The following is a 20975-nucleotide window of genomic DNA, read 5'->3' on the forward strand; positions in this document are numbered from 1 at the left end:
ATCCTAAACCTCACTACTCTCTATTTTGTTTTTCCCCCTCACTTCCATTTTAAATTAGCAGCACACTTTAAGCCCCATACACACACGCAGATCGTCGTCATACAAATGTTCGTCTTTTCTCCCCGGGATGTCGGTGTCTGTTGAAAAGTGCAAAGACAGCACAAGGACAGCACAAGAATTTTGTCCGCAGACTTCAGCTGACTGCAGAAGTGATGTCATGTAATGGTTAACTTTCCCTGTGTTTTTTATTTTCTGAGCATGCCCAGTCTTGCAAATCTGCGGTCTGTCGGCTGATTTCTGTACTGACAGGCGAACAATTGTCCGTTCTGGTGTCTGCAGACAAAAATTTTCATGTTTGCAAGAAAGACTCTTGTCCGCGGATTGTGTGCAGACATCTGTCGGAGGCACCATACTAACACGCATACAATCGGCAGATCTTTCGTCCGCCGACGTTTGTATGACGACGATCTGCGTGTGTGTACGGGGCTTTAGTTGCAGTCTTGTGCACTGCTCTATGCACACTACAAACCCCATGTTCCACAGTCCATATTGGAAGCGAGCAATAGAGAGTGGCTATCTTCCTACATATAGTGGGACCATGGAGAATGTACATAGCCATGCCCTAATAGAATGACGCACCACAGCAGCAAACAGAAATTTTGAGTTAAGCATACATTGAACAGTATTCTTATTTCTTTTTAAATCAGAGATTAGTGTCACTTTGTTTACATTACAGAGCTGCAGTGAATTGTGCTATTATATCTGTCAACCACTTGATCTCCGAAAGGTTTTACCCCCTTCCTGACCAGGCTATTTTATGCGCTACTTTAACTGACAATTGTACGACCATGCAACGCTGTACCAAAACAAAATTTGTGTCCTTTTTTCACACAAATAGAGCTTTCTTTTGGTGGTATTTGATCACCACTGGGTTTTTTTAATTTTTTTATGATATAAATGAAAAAAAGACCAAAAGTTTGGAAAACAAAATTATATTTTCTACTTTCTGTTTATAAACCTATCCAATAAACTCAAAATTTCGTCATAAATGTAGACCAAAATATATTCTGCTACAAGTTTTTGGTAAAAAAATCCCAATAAGTGCATATTGATTGGTTTGTGTAAAAATGATAGCATCCACAAACTATGGTGTGTATATATACTGGAATTTATGCAGCTTTTAATTTCTGACTGCCTATCACATTTCTTGAGGTGCTAAAATAGCAGGGCAGTACAAACCACCCCACCCCCCAAATTACCCCTTTTTTGAAAGTAGACACCCCAAGCTATTTGCTGAAAGGCATGCTGAACCCATGGAATATTTAATTTTGTGCCACAAGTTTCTGAAAAAAGTACAACTTTTTTTTTTTTTAACACAAAGTTGTAACCTTAATGATATATTGCTCACACATGCCATGGGTATATGTAGAATTACACCCCAAAATACATTATGCTGCTTCTCCTGAGAATGTGGATACAAGATGTGAGACTTTTTGGGTGCCTAGGCACATATGGGTGTCGAAAACCAATGACCGCCTTCAGGATTTCAAAATTGCTTATTTCACTTGGCCCTGAAATGCTAAGAAAAAGTGCCCCCCCCCCCCCACAAGTTTCTGATAAATTAAAAAAAAAATTTAACACAAAGTTTCACTTAAACGATATATTGCTCACACATGCCATTGGTATATGTGGAACAACACCCATAATGCATTCTTCCGCTTCTCCTGTGTATGAGGATACCACATGTGTGATACTTTTCAACAGCCTAATCACGTGCAGGTCCCCAAAATCCAATGACCACCTTCAGGCATATTTCCTCATATCATTTCCTCACTACTTATCACAGTTTCGGTGGCCCTGAAATGCCAGGATGGTATAACCCCCCCCCCCCCCCCACACCAAATTACCTCTTTTGGAAAGTAGACACCCCAAGAAATTTGAGAAGAGGCATGGTGAGTATTTTGAAGATCTAATTTTTGTCACAATTTTCGTTTTCTTTTTTTCATTTTCCTTTGCTTTTTTCATTTTCCAAAAACTACAACAAATGAGAACTGAAAAAGTCTCGCCATGCCTCTTAGCACCTTGGAGTGTCTACTTTCCAAAAAGGGGTAATTTGGGGGTGTTTTGTACTATTCTGGCATTTCAGGGCCTTCAAAACTGTGATAGATAGTGAGGAAGTGTAATGAGGAAAATAATGCCCATTAAAACCTTTATTGAATTTCCGGGTCCTGTACGTGGCTAAACTGCCAAAAAGTCTTGCACATGTGGTATCCCCATACTCCAGAGAAGTAGCAGAATGTATTTTGGCTTGTAATTACACATATATCTATGGCAGGTGAGCGCTTTCTTTTGGTGGTATTTAATCAGCACTGGATTTTTTTTTTTTTTTTTGCGCTACAAATTAAAAATTCGAAAAAAAAATGCATTTTTCTTAGCTTCTGTTATAAAAAAATTTCAAATAGGTATTTTTTCTTCATAAATTTTGACCAAAAATTATACTACTACATTTCTTTGGGAAAATTAACCCAAATCCGAATATATTTAGTCTGTGTGAAATTTAGTCTACAAGCTATGGTGCCAATCATTTAAAATTGATCACACCTGATGTACTGATCTAATTTCTTAAGGCCCTAACATGCCAAGACAGTACAAATATCCCCTTTTTGGAAAGTAGACAACCCAAGGTATTTAGTATGAGGCATGGCAAGTTTTTTTTGAAGTTGAAATTTTTCCCACAATTCTTTGGAAAATAAAGAAAATGAAAATTGAATTTTTACATTGAAAATGTAAAAAAAAAAGCCATATTAAGTTATTTCTCACACACGGCATAGGCATACTTGCAACTACTCCCCAAAACCTATTCTGCTACTCGTCCCGAGCATGGTGAAAGCACATGTGTGAGACTTTTTTACAGCCTAGCCAGATAGAGAGATGCAACATTCAAGGAGCACATTCAGGCATTATCCACTTTAAGGCCAGGCCTTCTTCTGACACTTTTACACAAGTAAAAATCTGTATTTTTGCTAGAAAATCACTTAGAACCCCAAAACATTATATATTTTTGTAGCAGAGGCAGTAGAGAATAAAATAGTGGGTTTTCAAAAAAATTTTATGTCACACAGTATTTGCGCAGCACTTTTTCTAATGCAATTTTACATACTAACATAAATTTTACACAACGCATAAATATTTTTTAATGGATTTCAATGCATACAAGACCATATAATACCCATGTTTTAGCCAAAATATAAAACATGGTGTTGCACTTGGTAAATAGATATGATACCAAACATGTCACGCTTTAAAATTGCGTATGCTTCTGAAATGGCGCCAAACTACGGTATTTAAAAATCTCCATAAGCGACACTTTTTAAGCCTTTATTGGTTAACAATTTAGAGTTACACAGAAGGTCTGGTGCTAGATTTCTTGCTCTCACTCTGATGTTCGAAGGGATACCTCATGTCTGTGTAGTGCGATCGCGGTTATGTATGCAGACGCGACCAATGTGTGCGTTCGCCTTGGCACACAAGCACCGGGGAAGGAGGCGCATTACATTTTTTTTTTTTATTAGCAGGACATTGGTACACATACAGATGTTTTTGTGCATGTGTACACTATGATAGATGTTGATCGTACACCGGCAGACACTGACAGATTTTGATGTTGCAATGGAAAACTATTGCATGATTGCAGATGTTTTTGTGCACTGGTACCGATGTTCATTGGACACTATGACAGATGTTTTGTGCACCGGTACAGATGTTCATGGGACAGGGACAGTGGTGCTTGGTGTACTGTGTGGGGATGGCTGCAGTCTGTGTGATCTGACACATAGACATGTAGTCTGTTTACACTGTGAAGGCTGTGATTGGACACAAATATCACGTAATCAGGAGGACCAATCACAGCGCCCATATCCCGAGCGGTGATTGGCTGTGCCATGCATGGGCCCCTGTTCTAAGGGATGTACCCCAGGGGAGCTAAGGGAAGCTCCGACCGCTTATGTACAGTGGACAGATGTTCTACTTACCTGCTCTGTGCAATGGTTTTGCACAAAGCAGCCCAGATCCTCCTCATTTCGGGTCTCACGCCTGCCCTCCTGGCTCCTTCCTCCTGCCAGGTGCCCCCACAACAAGCAGCTTGCTCTAGGGGCACCCAAGCAGGCGCACTCCCGACCTGCTGCTCTGTGTGTGATTATTCACACACACAGCCGTGGCTCAGCTTCGCCCCCTCAGTCTCCTCCTTTTAAAAGCCAATCAGGAGTGCGATTACCCAGAGAGTCAAGGCTCTCTTGGACATTCCTGGATCAAGAAGGGGCTCGCGTAAGTGTTGGGGGGGGGGAATGTTTGTATGTTTTTTATCTTCATGCATAGAATGCATGAAGGTAAAAAACCTTGTGCCTTTACAACCCTTTTAAGGCTCTTCAAATTTGGCACTGCAAAGAGCAAAATGGAGAGCAACCGAGCATGCGCAGAGCAGAATGAAACCGTGTATTACTGGATTTTAAACAGTATAGGCACTTATTTTTACTGTTTTTACATAACCATAACTGCAAAAGGGGCCAGCCTGAAGTGATCTAGCAGGATTTAATTTTCTGACTTAAGTTCCACTTTACTATTGTGAAAAAAAAAAAGTTCCCTTTTTAGATTTAGGGACATTTTTTCCCTCAACCGGCAACCAAGTATGTCACCTGTACTCTTTCTTTTTTTCTCTTTCTCTTTCTTTTTCTTTCTTTTGTTTTTTCTTTCCTTCTCTTTCCTGAAGGAGGCTTCTACTGATTCTAGCTTTCCAGTATCTTAAATCCACCTTATACTATAGAAGACCCAGCCTAGTGCAAATAAGCAAAAGTATTTTTGCAGATACAACCATGACATGTATGCACAGGGCCTGCAATGTCAGTCCTGATAAAAGTTTCACTAGAACATCTCTCCGATCATCCCTTTTTTATTTCTCTTCCTTTTTTTTCTTTTTTGTAGATGTCTATGAAGACGAGGATGAAAAGCATTTCAAAAATTCACCAACAAATAAAACCTGTACCTTCATAGGATTTCTGAATTTAAATGATCCCTGTCTTTGGGATTTCTGGATAAACAATGAACAAACATTTCAGGACCGGGTAAGAGTCACAAGTTTCCTAGGCATAGAAAATATATTAAACCCAACACTGCCAATATTTGTCAAAAGTAAAGGCACACCTCTAAAGCCTTATGCACGCAAATTTATACAACCTAAAGTCCAACTTCAGCCAAAAAAAAATGTGTGACTTTGTATGAGTCTGGGAAAGGGTTATAATCCCTGTAATCTCTTGAAAGCTATCATATTTAATACCCATAAAGAAGACAGCTGTAGACATGGATACATTACATAGTTGGTCAGGTTGAAAAAAGACACAAGTCCATCTAGTCCAACCAATAAAAAAAAAAAAAAACTCCTACAATTCTATATACACAATCCTATACCCACAGTTGATCCAGAGGAAGGCGAAAAACCCCTAGCAAAGCATGAACCAATTTTGCTAAAGCAGGGGAAAACATTCTTCCTAATCCCCCGAGAGGAAATCATATATTCCCTGGATCAACTTTACCTACAAATGTTAGTATCCAGTTATATTATATACATTAAGGAAAGAATCCAGGCCTTTTTAAAGCAATCTACTGAGCTGGCCAGAACCACCTCTGGAGGGAGTTTAATAAAACATTGAGAGGTTCTGACCCTTTTCCACTGTAAAAATGGCAGGGATGACCTATAACGAAAATTTTCTTTAGGATTTTACAGTTTTTAATAGATGAGAAGCTCCTTTTCCCACTAATTAACATGAATTAATGTTTATTTATACATTAATGTCTCCATGCTGAGAAAATACTTGGAAAAACACCCCCTTAGCATTTCTGGTCACAGCCATCTTGCATAAGGGTATATGCCTTAAATCGCATTTTCTTCCTGGAATCTGCCCTTAGCCCAGGCATGCAGGCAGGAGGGCGTTCTTAGCAGAGAAAGTCAATCCTCCCCTCCTTCAGATGAAAGAAAAACATGCCCATGAACACTCCTGGGATATAGGACATGAAAAAAAAATGGTTGAAACAAATAAATATAATATACCTGTTTGAGTTTAGTTCTGCTTTAAGCCATAATCCTAATGCTCGGTAACAATTATCCTCTACAACCTCCTACACTACACCTACCTACCACTTTAAGACCGAAAGGATTTGCCCCCTTAATGACCAGGCCCTATTTTGCGATTCGGCACTGCGTTACTTTAACGGACAATTGCACTGTCATGCGACGCTGTACTCAAATACAATTGATGTCCTTTTTTTCCCACAAATAGAGCTTTCTTTTGGTGGTATTTGATCACCTATACGATTTTTTTTTTTTTGCACTATAAACAAAAAAGTGCGACAATTTTGAAAAAAAAAACAATATTTTTCACATTCTGCTATATGACATTCTCAAAAAAAAAAAAAAATGTAAAAATCAAAATTTTTTAACATGTCAGGCTAATCTGTTTTCTGTTTTTGGTAAAAAAAATCGCAATAAGCGTATCTTTGATTGGTTTGCGAAAAGTTATCGCGTCTACTAACTACGGGAAATAATTATGTCATTTTTATTGTTTTCCTTTTTTTTTACTAGTAATGGCGGCGATCTGTGATTTATTTTTTTTTGCTGGACTGCGACATTGTGGTGGACAGATCGGACCCCTAACTGATATTTTTTACACTTTTGGAGGTACCAGTGACATTACAGTAATCAGTGCTAAAAATATGCACTGTTACTGTAATAATGACACTGGCAGGGATGGGGTTAACCCTATGGGTGATCAATGGGTTAAATGTGAGCCTAGGGGAATGATTCTAACTGTGGGTGGGGCGTGGCTTGTGAAATGACCATAGAGACATGTGATCCTATATAGAAGGATAACATGAGCTCTGTGATCATTTCTAGGGGAAGAACGGTCGGCTGTGTTTACAACAGCCGACCGTCCTCTCTCAACGGGGAGCGATCACAGTAATCGCAGCGATCGCAGTAAATAGGCGGCGGGTGGTCAGGAAGTGGTTAAAATGTATCTATCAAGTTTTTGTTTTTCGAGTTACCGTCCTTTATGCTTTTCTAATGATCTATATATATTTTGTCTTGCAGATCAACAATTTGTATAGAAAATCTCCTTCACTTCAATACTATTTTATTGATGCCAACATAGACTATAATTCAATGTAAGCCAACATTTCATTTTGTTGTATGTTGACAGCTGTGAAAAAAATAATTACATACATCTTTTATATGGAGCCATATGGAGAGAGACATGGTGTCATAAATGCTAATAATAACAGATGTTCAGGCGCTTTCATGTTTTCAAACTATGAGCAGTAATTCTGTATGAATGATGAATAATAATATACAATCTTATCAGAACAGTAGGCACAGTTGCATGCATGAGAGCTCAGGATCAATACAGGAAAGGGAATATTTACTAAATGCGGGAATTATGTACAAGAAAGCATTGGTTTATATTTGTATCCTCAATCTGTCTGTGCCAGGAACAGCATCCAAAGCTTTTCATATTCTGCTGTGTGGACCCGAGAGCTCAGGTGGTTGCATTCTGCAAGCGCAAATGAAAACACGCTTGTCGTAAGGAAAGCATTTCTGGCCCCTTCTGATAATGTTAGCTGCCTGGCTGTGCACAACTTTAGTACTTCTAAAGCATCAACTTCACAGGCAAGGAAGTAAAATTACTTAAACTGGAGTTCCAGCCTCAAAACGAAAATTTGACATCCACTTGCTCTAAGTAACCTGAAAAAGAATTGGATAATCAGGATTTTTTTTTTTGCTTTACTTACCTTGTTTTTGAAGAAAATATACTTACCTTCCTTCTTCTTCCTCCCTCTTCGGCCGCGGCTTCCTGCTTGCATTGACTCCTGGGAGCCGAACGTCATCGCTTCCAGGAGTCAATGTGCCTGCACAGGCCCTGCTCATCACTTCTGGTGCAGGCGCATCATTCCCTGCTAAACAGCTTCTGGACATGCCCAGAAGCTGTGCAGGGATGACGCGCCTGCACCGGAAGTGATGAGCAGGGCCGGTGCAGGGCATTCTGGGACTCCGGACGTCACCAAAGAGGACGCTCCTGGCTTCAGCTGCCCACACCTGAGATGGCAGCGCTGGACAAGACATTTTCAAGGTAAGTATTTCTTCTAAAAGGTAAGTGAACCCGGGGACAGTTCAGCAGTTCAGGGGCTATCATTGCTGAAATGCACTAGCCCTGACTGTCCCGGGGTATTTTTATTGAAAGAAAAATTTGAGGCCGGAACTACGCTTTAAAGGAGAACGGCAGGCTACACAATTTTCTCATGGCAGGTAATTTAAATAAATAATATGCGCCCATACGTTTTAAGGCCTCATGCACACAGGGCGTTTGAAAAAAATGAGCTGCAAAGCCAGTTTTGACGCCAGAAAAAAGCAGCTGTAAAAACGTGCTTTTAAAAGCGTTTTGCATTGGCTTTTAGCCACGGTTAGCAGCGTTAGCGCCTAGTAGCCTTCTGTTTTCCACTCTCAAATCCAACTACTAAAGCTTAAAAATGCTTGATGTGGCTTAATGCTGTATACACGCGTTTAGGCGCGTCAAATGTTTTTACAGCCTAACGCTGCTGCTCCAGAACGAACTGGCCCTGGGTTTTTTTTTTTTACAGCTTGAAAAGGCCTATGTCACTTACAGCTCCTAAAATCCTAGAATAACATAGAGGGGCGTTTTTAAGCTGCAAAAAAAATGTCTGACACTCCTAAAAGCAGCTGTAAAAACGCCCTGTGTGCATGAGGCCTTAGGATCCCATAGATGACTTAAATTTCAAACGACCCCTGATGAAGTGGACAAAATCTAAAAATCAAAGAATAGTCACTGCATTTAGTCAGATGAAGGCACTGTTCAGGTATTCAGCACATCTATGGATATCCTTAGTTTACCACCTACAATTACATCTGGAATATACACTATATTGTCAAAGGACTTTGATGGAATCTCAGTCTTAGTCCGTAGGGTTCAATATTGAGTTGTCCCATCCTTTGCAGCTATAACAGCTTCAACTCTTCTGGGAAGGCTGTACACAAGGTTTAGGAGTGTGTCTATGGGAATGTTTGACCATTCTTCCAGAAGCACATTTGTGAGGTCAGACACTGAAGTTGAATGAGAAGGCCTGGCTCACAGTCTCTGCTCTAATTCATCCAAAAGGTGTTCTATTGGGTTGAGGTCAGAACTCTGTGCAGGCCAGTCAAGTTCCTCCACCCCAAACTCACTCATCCATGTTTTTATGGACCTAGCTTTGTGCACTGGTGTACAGTCATGTTGGAACAGGAAGGGGTCATCCCCAAACTGTTCCCTCAAAGTTGGGAGAATTAAATCATCCAAAATGTCTTGGTATGCTGATGCTTTTAAAAGTTTACTTCACTAGAACTAAGGGGCCAAGCCCAACCCCTGAAGAACAATCCCACACCATAATCCCCCCCCCCCCACACACCAAAAGATTTGGACCAGTGCATACAGCAAGGTTCATAAAGACATGGATGAGCGAGTTTGGGGTAGAGGATCTCGACTGGCCTGCACAGAGTCCTGACCTTAAGCTGATAGAGCGAAGACTGTTAAATGGGAATGTTGTCAAATTTTTATTTGATCAAATGCTGCAGCCAATCAGCTGCAGTGTTGATCAGTGTATTCTGACTGACTGATTTAAAAGAAAGACCCCACCTATGGGCAGTGCTGTTAGGGGGGGTGGGCATGGAAGGGGTGTGTCATTTGCCTGCATACTTTAAGCTGAAATGTTTATGGTCTCCTTGTATAAGAAAGTTGGGATGTATGCCAAATTTCCTGTGAGGATAGCAGTCATCAGAGGCAGGGGTGAGAGGGGTATGCTTTACATGATTTCACACTGCAGAATTTGCAGATCGGAGATTTTGAGCCAAGAAGTGTACTGCTAAATTTCACAAGGAATTCCAGGGAAAGGATTAACCTTCCAGAGCACTGCTTGGCCAAAGTGAAAGCATAACTTAACCCATTACTACAGCCTTTTCTGTTTTTTTTTTTTTTTTGGTTCCTTTTCTACCCTGTTAAAAGACTGTGAAAAGTTTTACAATTATCTGCAAACTACAGTACCTTTTTGGGCTGCAAAGTCCTACTTTCTGGCCTAGGCAAGGCGCTGCAGCGGATGTGCACTGATGCCATGAGTCACTATGTCCATATAGCAGAAACTTGCAGCATTCGTGCTCGTGCAAAAATCCTTTGAAGATGCGTCAAAAGTCTCCACCATGTCCCAAATACCTTGGCAAAACCTGCGACGCATCTGCGCATGCAATGGATTTTTGAAAATGGTGACATAAAAGAGAATAGGATTAATGATGGTTGAAGTTACATAGTTACATAGTTACATAGTTACATAGTAGGTGAGGTTGAATAAAGACAATAGTCCATCCAGTTCAACCTGTGTAGGTGTGTGTGACTGTAATCATCTAACATAGCCCTTTATCTCCTGATCCTTGAGATGTAAGTCTAAGAGTCTTTTGAAAGTCACCATACTACCCGCAGAAACCACCTCTTGTGGTAGACAATTCCACAATCTTGTAGCCCTAACAGTAAAGAACCCCCCACGTTGCCTGAGGTTAAAACGCTTCTCCTCTAATCGCATTGTATGTCCTCGAGTCCTCATGCAATTCCTTCGAATGAACAGCTTTTTTTCTAAGCTGAGATCCCCATTAAGATATTTATAAATTGCTATCATGTCCCCTCTCAGGCGTCTCTTCTCCAGGGAAAATAAATCGAGCGATTGCAGCCGCTCTTCATAGGTAAGGTCCTCCAATCCCCTAATTAGTTTAGTTGCCCTTCTCTGGACTCTCTCCAGCTCCAACACATCCCTCCTGAGGACTGGCGACCAGAACTGGACAGAATACTCCAGATGCGGTCGGACCAGAGTTTTATAAAGTGGAAGGATTATAGTCTTATCTCTGGAATACATCCCTTTCTTTATGCATGCTAATATTCTGTTGGCTTTGGAAGCTGCCGCTTGGCATTGCATGCTGTTGCCTAATCTATCATCAACCAAGACTCCCAGATCTTTCTCCATTTTTGAGTCCCCCAAGGGTTCCCCTCCTAACATGTATTGTGTTTTTATGTTTTTGGTCCCCAAGTGCAAAACCTTACACTTCTCCACATTAAACCTCATTTGCCATGTCGTTGCCCACTCCGTAATTTTGTCCAGGTCATTCTGTAGGATATCTGCTTCATGCTGTGCAGTTATTGCCCTGGCCAATTTTGTGTCATCTGCAAAAATTGATAACGAACTACTGATCCCGTCCTCAATGCTGTTTATGAATAAATTGAACAAGGTTGGTCCCAGGACTGAGCCCTGGGGCACCCCGCTTACTACCTCAGCCCAGTCTGAGTATGCGCTGTTTATTACCACCCTTTGGACACGGCCTTTTAGCCAGTTCCGTATCCAAGAGCAAACCCTGCTGTCGATACCTGCAGACCTTATTTTATAAATTAAGCGCTTGTGGGAAACTGTATCAAACGCCTTAGCGAAATCCAAGTACACCACATCCACTGGTCTGCCCCTATCTAGCTCACAGCTCACTTCCTCGTAGAATGCTAAGAGATTGGTTTGACAAGAACGCCCATTTGTAAACCCGTGTTGGTTACTACTGATGATGTTGTTGTCTTTAGCATACTCTACGATATAGTCCCTTATCATCCCCTCCAGAAGTTTACATACTATTGATGTCAAACTGACAGGCCTATAATTTCCCGGGATATGTCTCTGGCCCTTTTTGAATATCGGAATCACGTTAGCCTTCCTCCAATCCCCTGGTACATCTCCTGTCCTAATACTGTCAGCAAAGATTAGGAACAGTGGTCTAGATATAACCATACTGAGTTCCTTGAGCACTCTCGGATGTACGCCATCCGGGCCTGGTGATTTGTTTGTGTTAAGTTTATCCAGTCTTTCCCTGATTTCCCCCTCTGTTAGCCATAGTGGCAAGTCCTGTGTATTACTACTAACCATACAGTCATGGTCAGTGTACCCCTCCTTTTCCTGCGTAAAGACTGACGAGAAAAAAGCATTCAGCACGGTTGCTTTTTCAGTGTCCTCTGTAACCATCCTCCCATCATCGTTAATTATGTGTGCAATATGCTCTGCCCTAGTTTTTTTGCTGTTGATATATTTAAAGAATTTCTTTGGGTTTTTTTTACTATCCTCCGCTATTTGTCTCTCAAAGTTGATTTTAGCCATCTTGATTTCGTGTTTACACTTCTTATTTTCCTCCTTGTATTGCTGGAAGGCCGATACTGTGCCCTCTGATTTATATTTCTTGAAGGCCAATTTTTTTCCCCTAATAAGTTTTTTAACGCTACGGTTTAGCCAGCCAGGTTTGGCTTTGTCTCTTCTAAATTTATTCCCCATAGGAATGCACTGCAAGATGCCTTTGCTTAATATGTTCCTAAAGCATTCCCATTTTTCCTCAGTGGTCAGGGATCCCAGGGTTTGGTCCCAGTTTACCCTTTCCATCATTGAGTACAATTTTGGAAAGTCTGCCCTTCTGAAGTTTAGGGTTCTTATGTTCCCCACTTGCCTTTTTATATTGTTATTTATACTAAATGTGATCATCCTGTGATCGCTAGAGCCTTCTGCCTTAGGTTTTCTAGATGTTCCCCAAACAATGGTGATTTCCTGAGTATGGGTCCACCTTAATACGTGAAATTAGCATGCCAGTAGAGAATGCAATGATCCTTCTGTTAAAATGATGTGAGTTCTTCCAAACAACATGAATTTTCACATTAGAAATACAAGCTATTTATTTATTTTTTACAGCAGTGAGAACAAATCTGCAGTGATAAACCTGGGGTTTGCAAGTCCCTCAAAAACGTCAGAATACTTCATCAGTTCAGAATTGGTGAAGGGTATACTAATGCAAGATATCCATGATTTAGACTATTCTGCATGTCGGGATTCTAATACATTGTTGGATGCATTTCAAGTCACTTCGCTGAGTAAGTATATTCTGTAAGGAGTATCTAAAATGTTTAATATACAATTAACTTAAACACATGGTTGTTGGTATACCTAAATAATATGTGATCAAATTTAAAACAGCGCTAGCATGAAAGACATTCATAAAGTGAAATAAAATATTGTGAAAAAATTTCATAAATAGCATATAAATACATCAAAATCAAGTCCTTTTATAAAAGTGATCAAATTCCAAAAAGTGCTCCAGTGCAGATAAAAACTATATAAGGTGCTCCAGGTGATAGGTGACCCCTCTCGGTTCCCCACTCACCGCAACAGCAGAAAGATATAGCTGAAAAATTCAATTAGAATATTGCACCAAGCCTTCTTCTATGGAATGCCACAAAGTAATTAGTATATCCTTAGATAGAACTGGTCCGAATCTCCTCCATAGACCCCAAGTGGAAAACAAAAGGACCGCATATAGTGAAGTATGTTTAAACGATTTATTGCCAAACAGAAGTTAAAAACATACTCACAAACCTAGGTAAAGGATTCGCAATGTAAGAGTAAGGTGGTGGACGCCGCTGGTAGCGTGCGTTCCACTACCGATCCAGGAAGTGTAGCCGGAAGTGACGATGCGTCAGAGCCGTACCGGAAGTGCGTCAGCACGTTTCGCCCACCTATTGGGCGTTTTCAAAGACCCAAGGAATTTACAGTTTATACCTAAATAATCACAACAGGGTCACATTTAGCTTCGCATGTATCTGTCTCTCAGATGCATCCTTTTAACCATGCTGGTATAAAATTTTGTTTCTGAAAGAAGGGTTGGATCTTGCTTTAGGCACAAGATACACAAAACCAATCTATACCATAAGTATGGCATGACCAGTGCTGGTGCCACATCCATTGAGTTTGGTTTTCTTCTCTTTATTATTATTAAATGTGATGGGGAAAGTTATACTATAAAGTAATAAACACGGAAAATATAGCTTTTAAATGCTATATATTATTGTATACATGATTTCATACACATTCTATCTTAAGGATCAGGTTTACTACAGAGTGAATGAAATGTTTGCTTCAGAGTAAAATGTTTGCTTCAAACACCCAATTATGTGCAGGACATATCTTAATGTTTGATTTGCTGCACAAAATTACATAATATTAAAGAATACAAATAAGAATTGAATAAGTAAGATGGGTGTCTGAGTCAACTGCACCATACCCTAAGAAATTTTAGAAATTGGATAGATACAAACGGTAGGGTTTTTAAGATGTCAATATAACAAGAAAAACATTTTGTATAAAAAATATTCAATATTTTAATTCCAAATTCTTAAAAACAATGATTAAATGTAAGCTTTCACATGAATTTCAAGGAGAAAATTCAGTTTTACGTGACATGTTTCGCTATAAAAATAGCTTCTTCGGGAGATATATTTCTGCATACTGCACATGCAAAATTGGTAGGTCCGCAGAAAGGACAAATAGTCTTATTCTACCGCTAAAGGATATCACAAGATATTGGATAAGTATGAGACAGCAACGGAGACACTAAAGCTTTGTAACAATAATGCTTTAGGGCAGATGTCAGTGGACCACAAGGAGCAATCTAGCTCAAAATTTCAATACCTATTGCCAACTGCAAAAATCAGGAGGCCATCAAGCTGTGTAGTACAAGTTGATCTTTAAAAGTTGATTATACCATAAAGTTTCTCCCCCTGGATGAAAAGGGGCCCAAAAGGCATCGACCACCATTGAGGAACCTTTAGTGTCTCCTACAAACGTGTATCTTTCTCATAGGTAGTTGTAACACATTATAGGTAGTTGCAACGCTACACAGCTTGATGGCCCCTTGATTTTTTTTACAGTTGGCAATAGGTATTACAATTTTGAGCCTGATTGCCCTCTGTGGTACACTGATATCATCTCTAAAGCATTATTGTTACAAGGCCTTAGTGTCTCCGTTGCTGTCTCATGCCTATCCAATATCTTGAGGCATCTAGCGATAGAGTAAGACTATGTGTCCTTTCTGTGGACCTAGCAATTTTGCTTGCGTAGCATACAGAAGTTATATATCCCGAAGAAGCAATTTTTATAGTGAAACATGTAAAGTAAAACTGGATTTTTTGCTTGAAATACATGTAAAAGCTTTCTTTTAAATATTGCTTTGAATATTTTATATGAATAAAATTGAATCATTTTTTTATATTCAATGTGTGGCTTGTTATATTGACACCTTAAAAACCCTACCATTTTTATCTATCCAATACAAATAAGAAGTAACAAAATAAGCAGCACACAGGATCACTTGACTTCTCACATTAGTAAAATGAGCCATAGTACTCCTTGAACATGTGTCCTTGGATGCAGCTTTACAGAAGTACGACCTCTGCTTTAACTAATCTGCCTAAATCAAATTTTTTGGGTAAAATAAACACTTTATTGGGAGGGGTAGTGTCCACAAATTGGGACTGTCTTGTAAAAAATAGTGAGAATTAATGTGTATGAGATTGTAGCTCTTTATGTCGAGGCATGGACTCCACTAGAGCTCTGAGGAAATGCTGTGGTACCTGGCACCAAGCTGTCTGTAGCAGATCCTTTAAGTCCTGAAAGTTGCCAGACGGGGCCTCGATGGATCAGACTTGTTTTTCCAGCACATCCCACAGATGCTTGATTGGATTGAGAGCTGGAGAATTTAGGGGCCACGTCAACACCTCAAGCTTGATTCGGAGTTCCTCAAACCATTCTTAAATTCATAAGACCATGCCACCTTCTTTCATTGCTCCGTGGTCCAGTTCTGATGCTCACATGCCCACTGTAGGCATTTTTGGCTGTGGACACAGGTCAGCATGGGCATCCTAAATAGCATGTGGCTACACAGCCCCATATGTAACAGAATGATGTAGCATAGATCCCTGATGGGTCCCACTAATTTGTCCCAGGTGCTTTTCCCATCTGGATCCCCAAGCAGCCAAGCACATAACACTTGAACAGTCTCTCTCACAATAACCAGGCTGTGGATGTCTTTTTAGGCTTTATTGCTGGTTAAACTTGGATGAGGTGTGTGAAATCTTTGGGATAATCCACAGCTTTTTGCACAAAGTATTTGGATAACTCTCTCTCTCTTCTGTCTACTCTCTTTAGGGGCACCCCCCCTCTTTGCAGAGAGGGGGGGACCTCATACACTTGGTTGTGCCTCTAGGAAGGGAGCCTGTAGACACATGCCTACAGTGCCTAGTGGGAAATCCGGCCCTGCTCAGCCTTCACTCCCCACATGCATCAATGAGCCTTGGCCGCCTATGACCCTGTTACTGGTTCCCTGATTTTGCTTCCTTGAACCACAAGTGTTCCAGTTTTGGAGATGCCCCTACCCAGATGTCTAGCCATTACATTTTGGCTCTTGTCGTAGCCCCTTAAAATTTTACTCTTGCCCATTTTTTATGTGTTTAGCCCACCCAACTTCAAGGGCAACATGTTCACTTGCTGCCTAATGTATCCCACCCACTTCAAGTGGCATTGTAACACGATAATCAATTTTATTTAGTTTGCCTGTCAGTGGTCATAATGTAAGAAAAAAATAGATAAATACACAGTATCTCACAAAAGTGAGTACACCCCTCACATTTTTGTAAATATATTATATTAAATATATTATATTTGTAAATATATTATTATATCTCTTCATGTGACAACACTGAAGAAATTACACTTTGCTGCAATGTAAAGTAGTGAGTGTACTGATTGTATAACAGTGTAATTTTGTTGCCCCCCCCCCCCCCCTCAAAAATAACTCAACACAGCCATTAATGTCTAAACCGCTGGCAACAAAAGTGAGTACACCCCTAAGTGAACATGTCCAAATTGGGCCGATTAGCTATTTTCCCTCCCCGCTTTCATGTGACTTGTTAGTGTTACAAGGTCTCGTGTGAATGGGGAGCTGGTATGTTAAATTTTATAGCTCTCACTCTCTTACTGGTCACTGGATGTTTAACATGGCACCTCATGGCAAAGAACTCTAAAAATTGTTGCTCTACATAAAGATGGCCTAGGCTATAAGAAAACTGCCAAGACCCTGAAACTGAGCATGGTGACCAAGACCATACAGTGGTTTAACAGAACAGGTTCCACTCAGAAAAGGACCTCACCATGGTCAACCAAAGAAGTTGAGTGCACATGCTCAGCGTCCTATCCAGAGGTTGTCTTTGGGAAATAGACGTATGAGTGCTGCCAGCATTGCTGCAGTGGTTGAAGGGGTGGGGGGTCAGCCTGTCAGTGCTCAGACCATACGCTGCACACTGCGTCAAATTGGTCTGCATTGCTGTTGTCCCAGAAGGAGGCCTCTTCTAAAGATGATGCACAAGAAAGCCTGCAAACAGTTTTCTGAAGACAAGCAGATTAAGGACATGGATGACTAGAACCAAGTCCTGTGGTCTGATGAGACCAAGATAAACGTATTTGGTTCAGAGGGTGTCAAGCCTGTGTTGCAGCAACCAGGTGAAGAATACAAAGACAAGTGTGTTTTGCCTACAGTCAAGAATGTTGGTGGGAGTGTTATGGTCTGGGGCTGCATGAGTACTGCCGGCACTGGGGAGCTACAGTTAATTGAGGGAACCATGAATGCCAACATGTACTGTGACATGCTAAAGCAGAGCATGATCCCCTCCCTTCAGAGACTGGGCCGCAGGGCAGTATTCCAACATGATAACTACCCCAAGCACACCTCCTAGACGGCCACTGCCTTGCTAAAGAAGCTGAGGGTAAAGGTGATGGACTGACCAAGCATGTCTCCAGACCTAAACTCTATTGAGCATCTGTGGGGCATCCTCAAACAGAAGGTGGAGGAGCGCAAGGTCTCTAACATCCACCAGCTCCGTGATGTCATCATGGAGGCATGGAAGAGGACTCCAGTGGCAACCTGTGAAGCTCTGGTGAACTCCATGCCCAAGAGGGTTAAGGCAGTGCTGGAAAATAATGGTGGCCACACAAAATATTGACACTTTGGGCCCAGTTTGGACAGTTCCACTTAGGGGTGTACTCACTTTTGTTGCCAGCGGTTTAGACATTAATGGCTGTGTGTTGCATTATTTTGAGGGGACAGCAAATTTACACTGTTATACAAGCTGTACACTCACTACTTTCATTTTCATTTCTTCAGCGTTGTCACTTGAAAATATATAAAAAAATATTTACAAAAATGTAAGGGGTGTACTCGCTTTTGTGAGATACTGTATATATGCAGTGTATATATAACTATAATCGCTCACATGATATACTGTATGTATGAGAAAATGATAAATAACTAGGTTAAGTATTTATGTAACGGCTGTGCTTATCCTTTATGATCTCTTACAGGTTTGTGAACAGCACTCTGACTACATCAGTTCAAATACCATCACAGTTCAGACATTTCAGCAGTGATGATGCTTCAGTACTGTCATTTGCCTGTTTTGGTTTCAGTAAACATATCAAACTTTTATATGTCCAAAAGTGTGCTACCTTTCAAACAGCAAACACCCCTAGCTACGGCATACATAATTGGCTTCTGTTGGCACATGACTGGATATATGAATCTCATGGCACTGCAACCCTTCCAGCTACACTGCACTATCTGCCCGATAAACATACTTCTTTGGTATGTGTATGAAGACAACGATAATAATGTGATTCTGCATACTGTTTACTGAGTGGGCAGATTCATCCATAATATTGATCAGTGTAATTTAACCTATAATTTCACGTCTCTTTTGTTTGTTTTTATTAATGTTTTGTAGACTAATGGAAAAAAAAATGTCTCCTAACATCTATGCTTTATGTAAACCAGAATATGATGTAGTGACTGATTCAATGTGACAACGAATGTTTTTTTTTTTTTTTTTTTTTTCAATGTTTTATAACTTAAACAGGAATGGCATAACTTTGTCTGTCAAATAAATTTGTTTATATTTTTGTACAATCGACAATGGACTTTGTGGTGTATTTTATGGTCATCAGATTGTGGTATTTTACATCAGTAGCAAACCTAGGATAGAAGGAAGTTCAGTGAAGGCACAGACTATACTTTGGTCTTCTAATAATGAAGTCTTGTGTACAGTGCTGGGACGAGGTCATCCAGCACCCAGGGCAAAGATGCCAAACTGTATCCCCCTTCTCTTAGGATTAGGGTCAGGGCGCCCCTATCCCTGCAATAAACCATTGTGCCCAGCACAGCCGCCCCTCCAGCCCACCCCTTGTTACGGACCAGCTTGTGTACATTAGAACAGAAATTTTTAAGGCCTACTCAAATCCTGAGAATAATGTAATAAGAAATATTACTAGCAGCGCAATGTATCAAGGGGTGTGATAGGAATGCTGTCCCTACAACCCAAAATCAATGGTCAGGAGAATAGATATAAAAACCTAAAGTGCGTAGTAATACAGTGTGTTGTGTATGTCAAGTGAATGGCATATATGTATAAGATGATACCATTAAATGACATGTGCAAAATACATTCACATAATATTCATATAAAGTGCATATCAAAATATAAAGTGCATCCTATATAAACTAAAGTGCATCCGTGATGGTCATAGAAAACATATGCAATGCTTCATACAACAATATAAGTGCCCATGAAAAGTGCATCAAGATGCTGAAGTGAAAAAATGGTTGTTGCAGTTAATATATATGTCCTTTTTTAAACGTGTAATCTTCACAGACAAAGCACACACAAAAGTGTCCAGTAAGTTCAAAGTGGATATAGTGTGTTTAAAAAAAAAAAAAAAAATATATATATATATATATATATATATATATAACCCAAAACTCCTCAAACATGGACTGGTGGAGTGCAGCTATAAAACAATGGTGGTGTCAACCTCCATGCTCGTGGGGTAAGGTAGAAAGGCAAACTCACCGGAAGATGTTGACCCCCAGTACCGTATGGCAATGGAGGTCAATAAAGGCTTAGGGTATATATCCAGAGGTATGTCCCATCCGTCCGTGCCTGGGTGGTACTGGATGGTCCTAGCAGTATGTGTATGGGGATACAAAAATCGAACCTCATAGTGTAGTAAAATACTCCAAAGTTTATTAAAAAATGTTCACAAAGGATAAAAATGTTGGTGGTACAGTGGAATAAATGCAATGGAAACCGCTAAGCACACCATCCAGATATTAAGAAGCCGGCTTGCTCAGCTGACAACGCAGCCCGCCGCTGCACGGAGCTTCATGGAGTGTGTAATCGCCTTGCGGTCCGCAGCACGTACCAGAACGAGGCTACGTGCGTCTCATATAAGGTAGTTTGTTTGGAGTAGTACTTGTGTAGTCTATGTACGTGCCCGTGTTGTCTGTGTGTATTTGGCTGACTTAACCCAGAGCAGCATATAAACAAAGCATTCTGTATAGGTCACAGAAAAAAAGGGAGGTTATCTGGTCAGCAAATAATATAGCGGGCTCATAAATTTATGTGAACATAGATATTTATTTTGAAAAAATTTGGAGTTGTATTGATATACATCCGTGCAAATAAATGATGTCAGTGAATACAATCAGTGTTAGAAACAAGAAACAAGACAAACATAACATGTAACAGACAGTGAAAATGACCGGCCGGCAATGATATTACATCAAGAATAAATTCATAATTTGCAATTTATCAAATGGTTACAGTATAGGCAACTCTTGAAGAGGCTCCTTAGGGGGGTGTGGGTCGCTAGTGGGGCTGGTGGCCGTACTGCAGAATTGTGTTGAGTGTTGGATCCAGTAAGAACACTCTTTTGTGCATTTAGTTTTATAAATGACTCTTTAGGTAGAGAGCTGAAAGTATCTCAGTCAGTGTTGCAGCATTTGGGGGAGAGAGAGGGTATGCTTAGCGTTGCTGCTAGGTGATTAAGCACCAATCGTTGGCATGTATGGGGTTCTTGGATGGGGACTAGGCAGAGATCTGACAGTTAGTGTCTTGATCACTGACGGCTGTAATGCCGTTTCTTCACCCCTATCTTGGGAC

General features: G+C 40.4%; 1 protein-coding gene across 1 annotated transcript in view; it reads left to right on the top strand.

Annotated features, from left to right (window-relative positions):
- Window positions 1–18665, top strand: part of LOC309548450 (TPA-induced transmembrane protein homolog) — a 56259-nt gene extending 37594 nt beyond the window's left edge. Inside the window, exons 3-6 of the mRNA XM_082248394.1 lie at window positions 4978–5117; window positions 7139–7212; window positions 12847–13025; window positions 18343–18665. Of these exons, the coding sequence (XP_082104520.1) occupies window positions 4978–5117; window positions 7139–7212; window positions 12847–13025; window positions 18343–18350 (401 nt within the window). The 3' untranslated portion in view covers window positions 18351–18665. The remainder of the gene's footprint in view (window positions 1–4977; window positions 5118–7138; window positions 7213–12846; window positions 13026–18342) is intronic.
- Window positions 18666–20975: the final 2310 nt, after the last annotated feature.

This window comes from Pelophylax lessonae (assembly GCF_965119305.1).
Source record: "Pelophylax lessonae genome assembly, chromosome: 2".
NCBI lineage: Eukaryota > Metazoa > Chordata > Amphibia > Anura > Ranidae > Pelophylax > Pelophylax lessonae.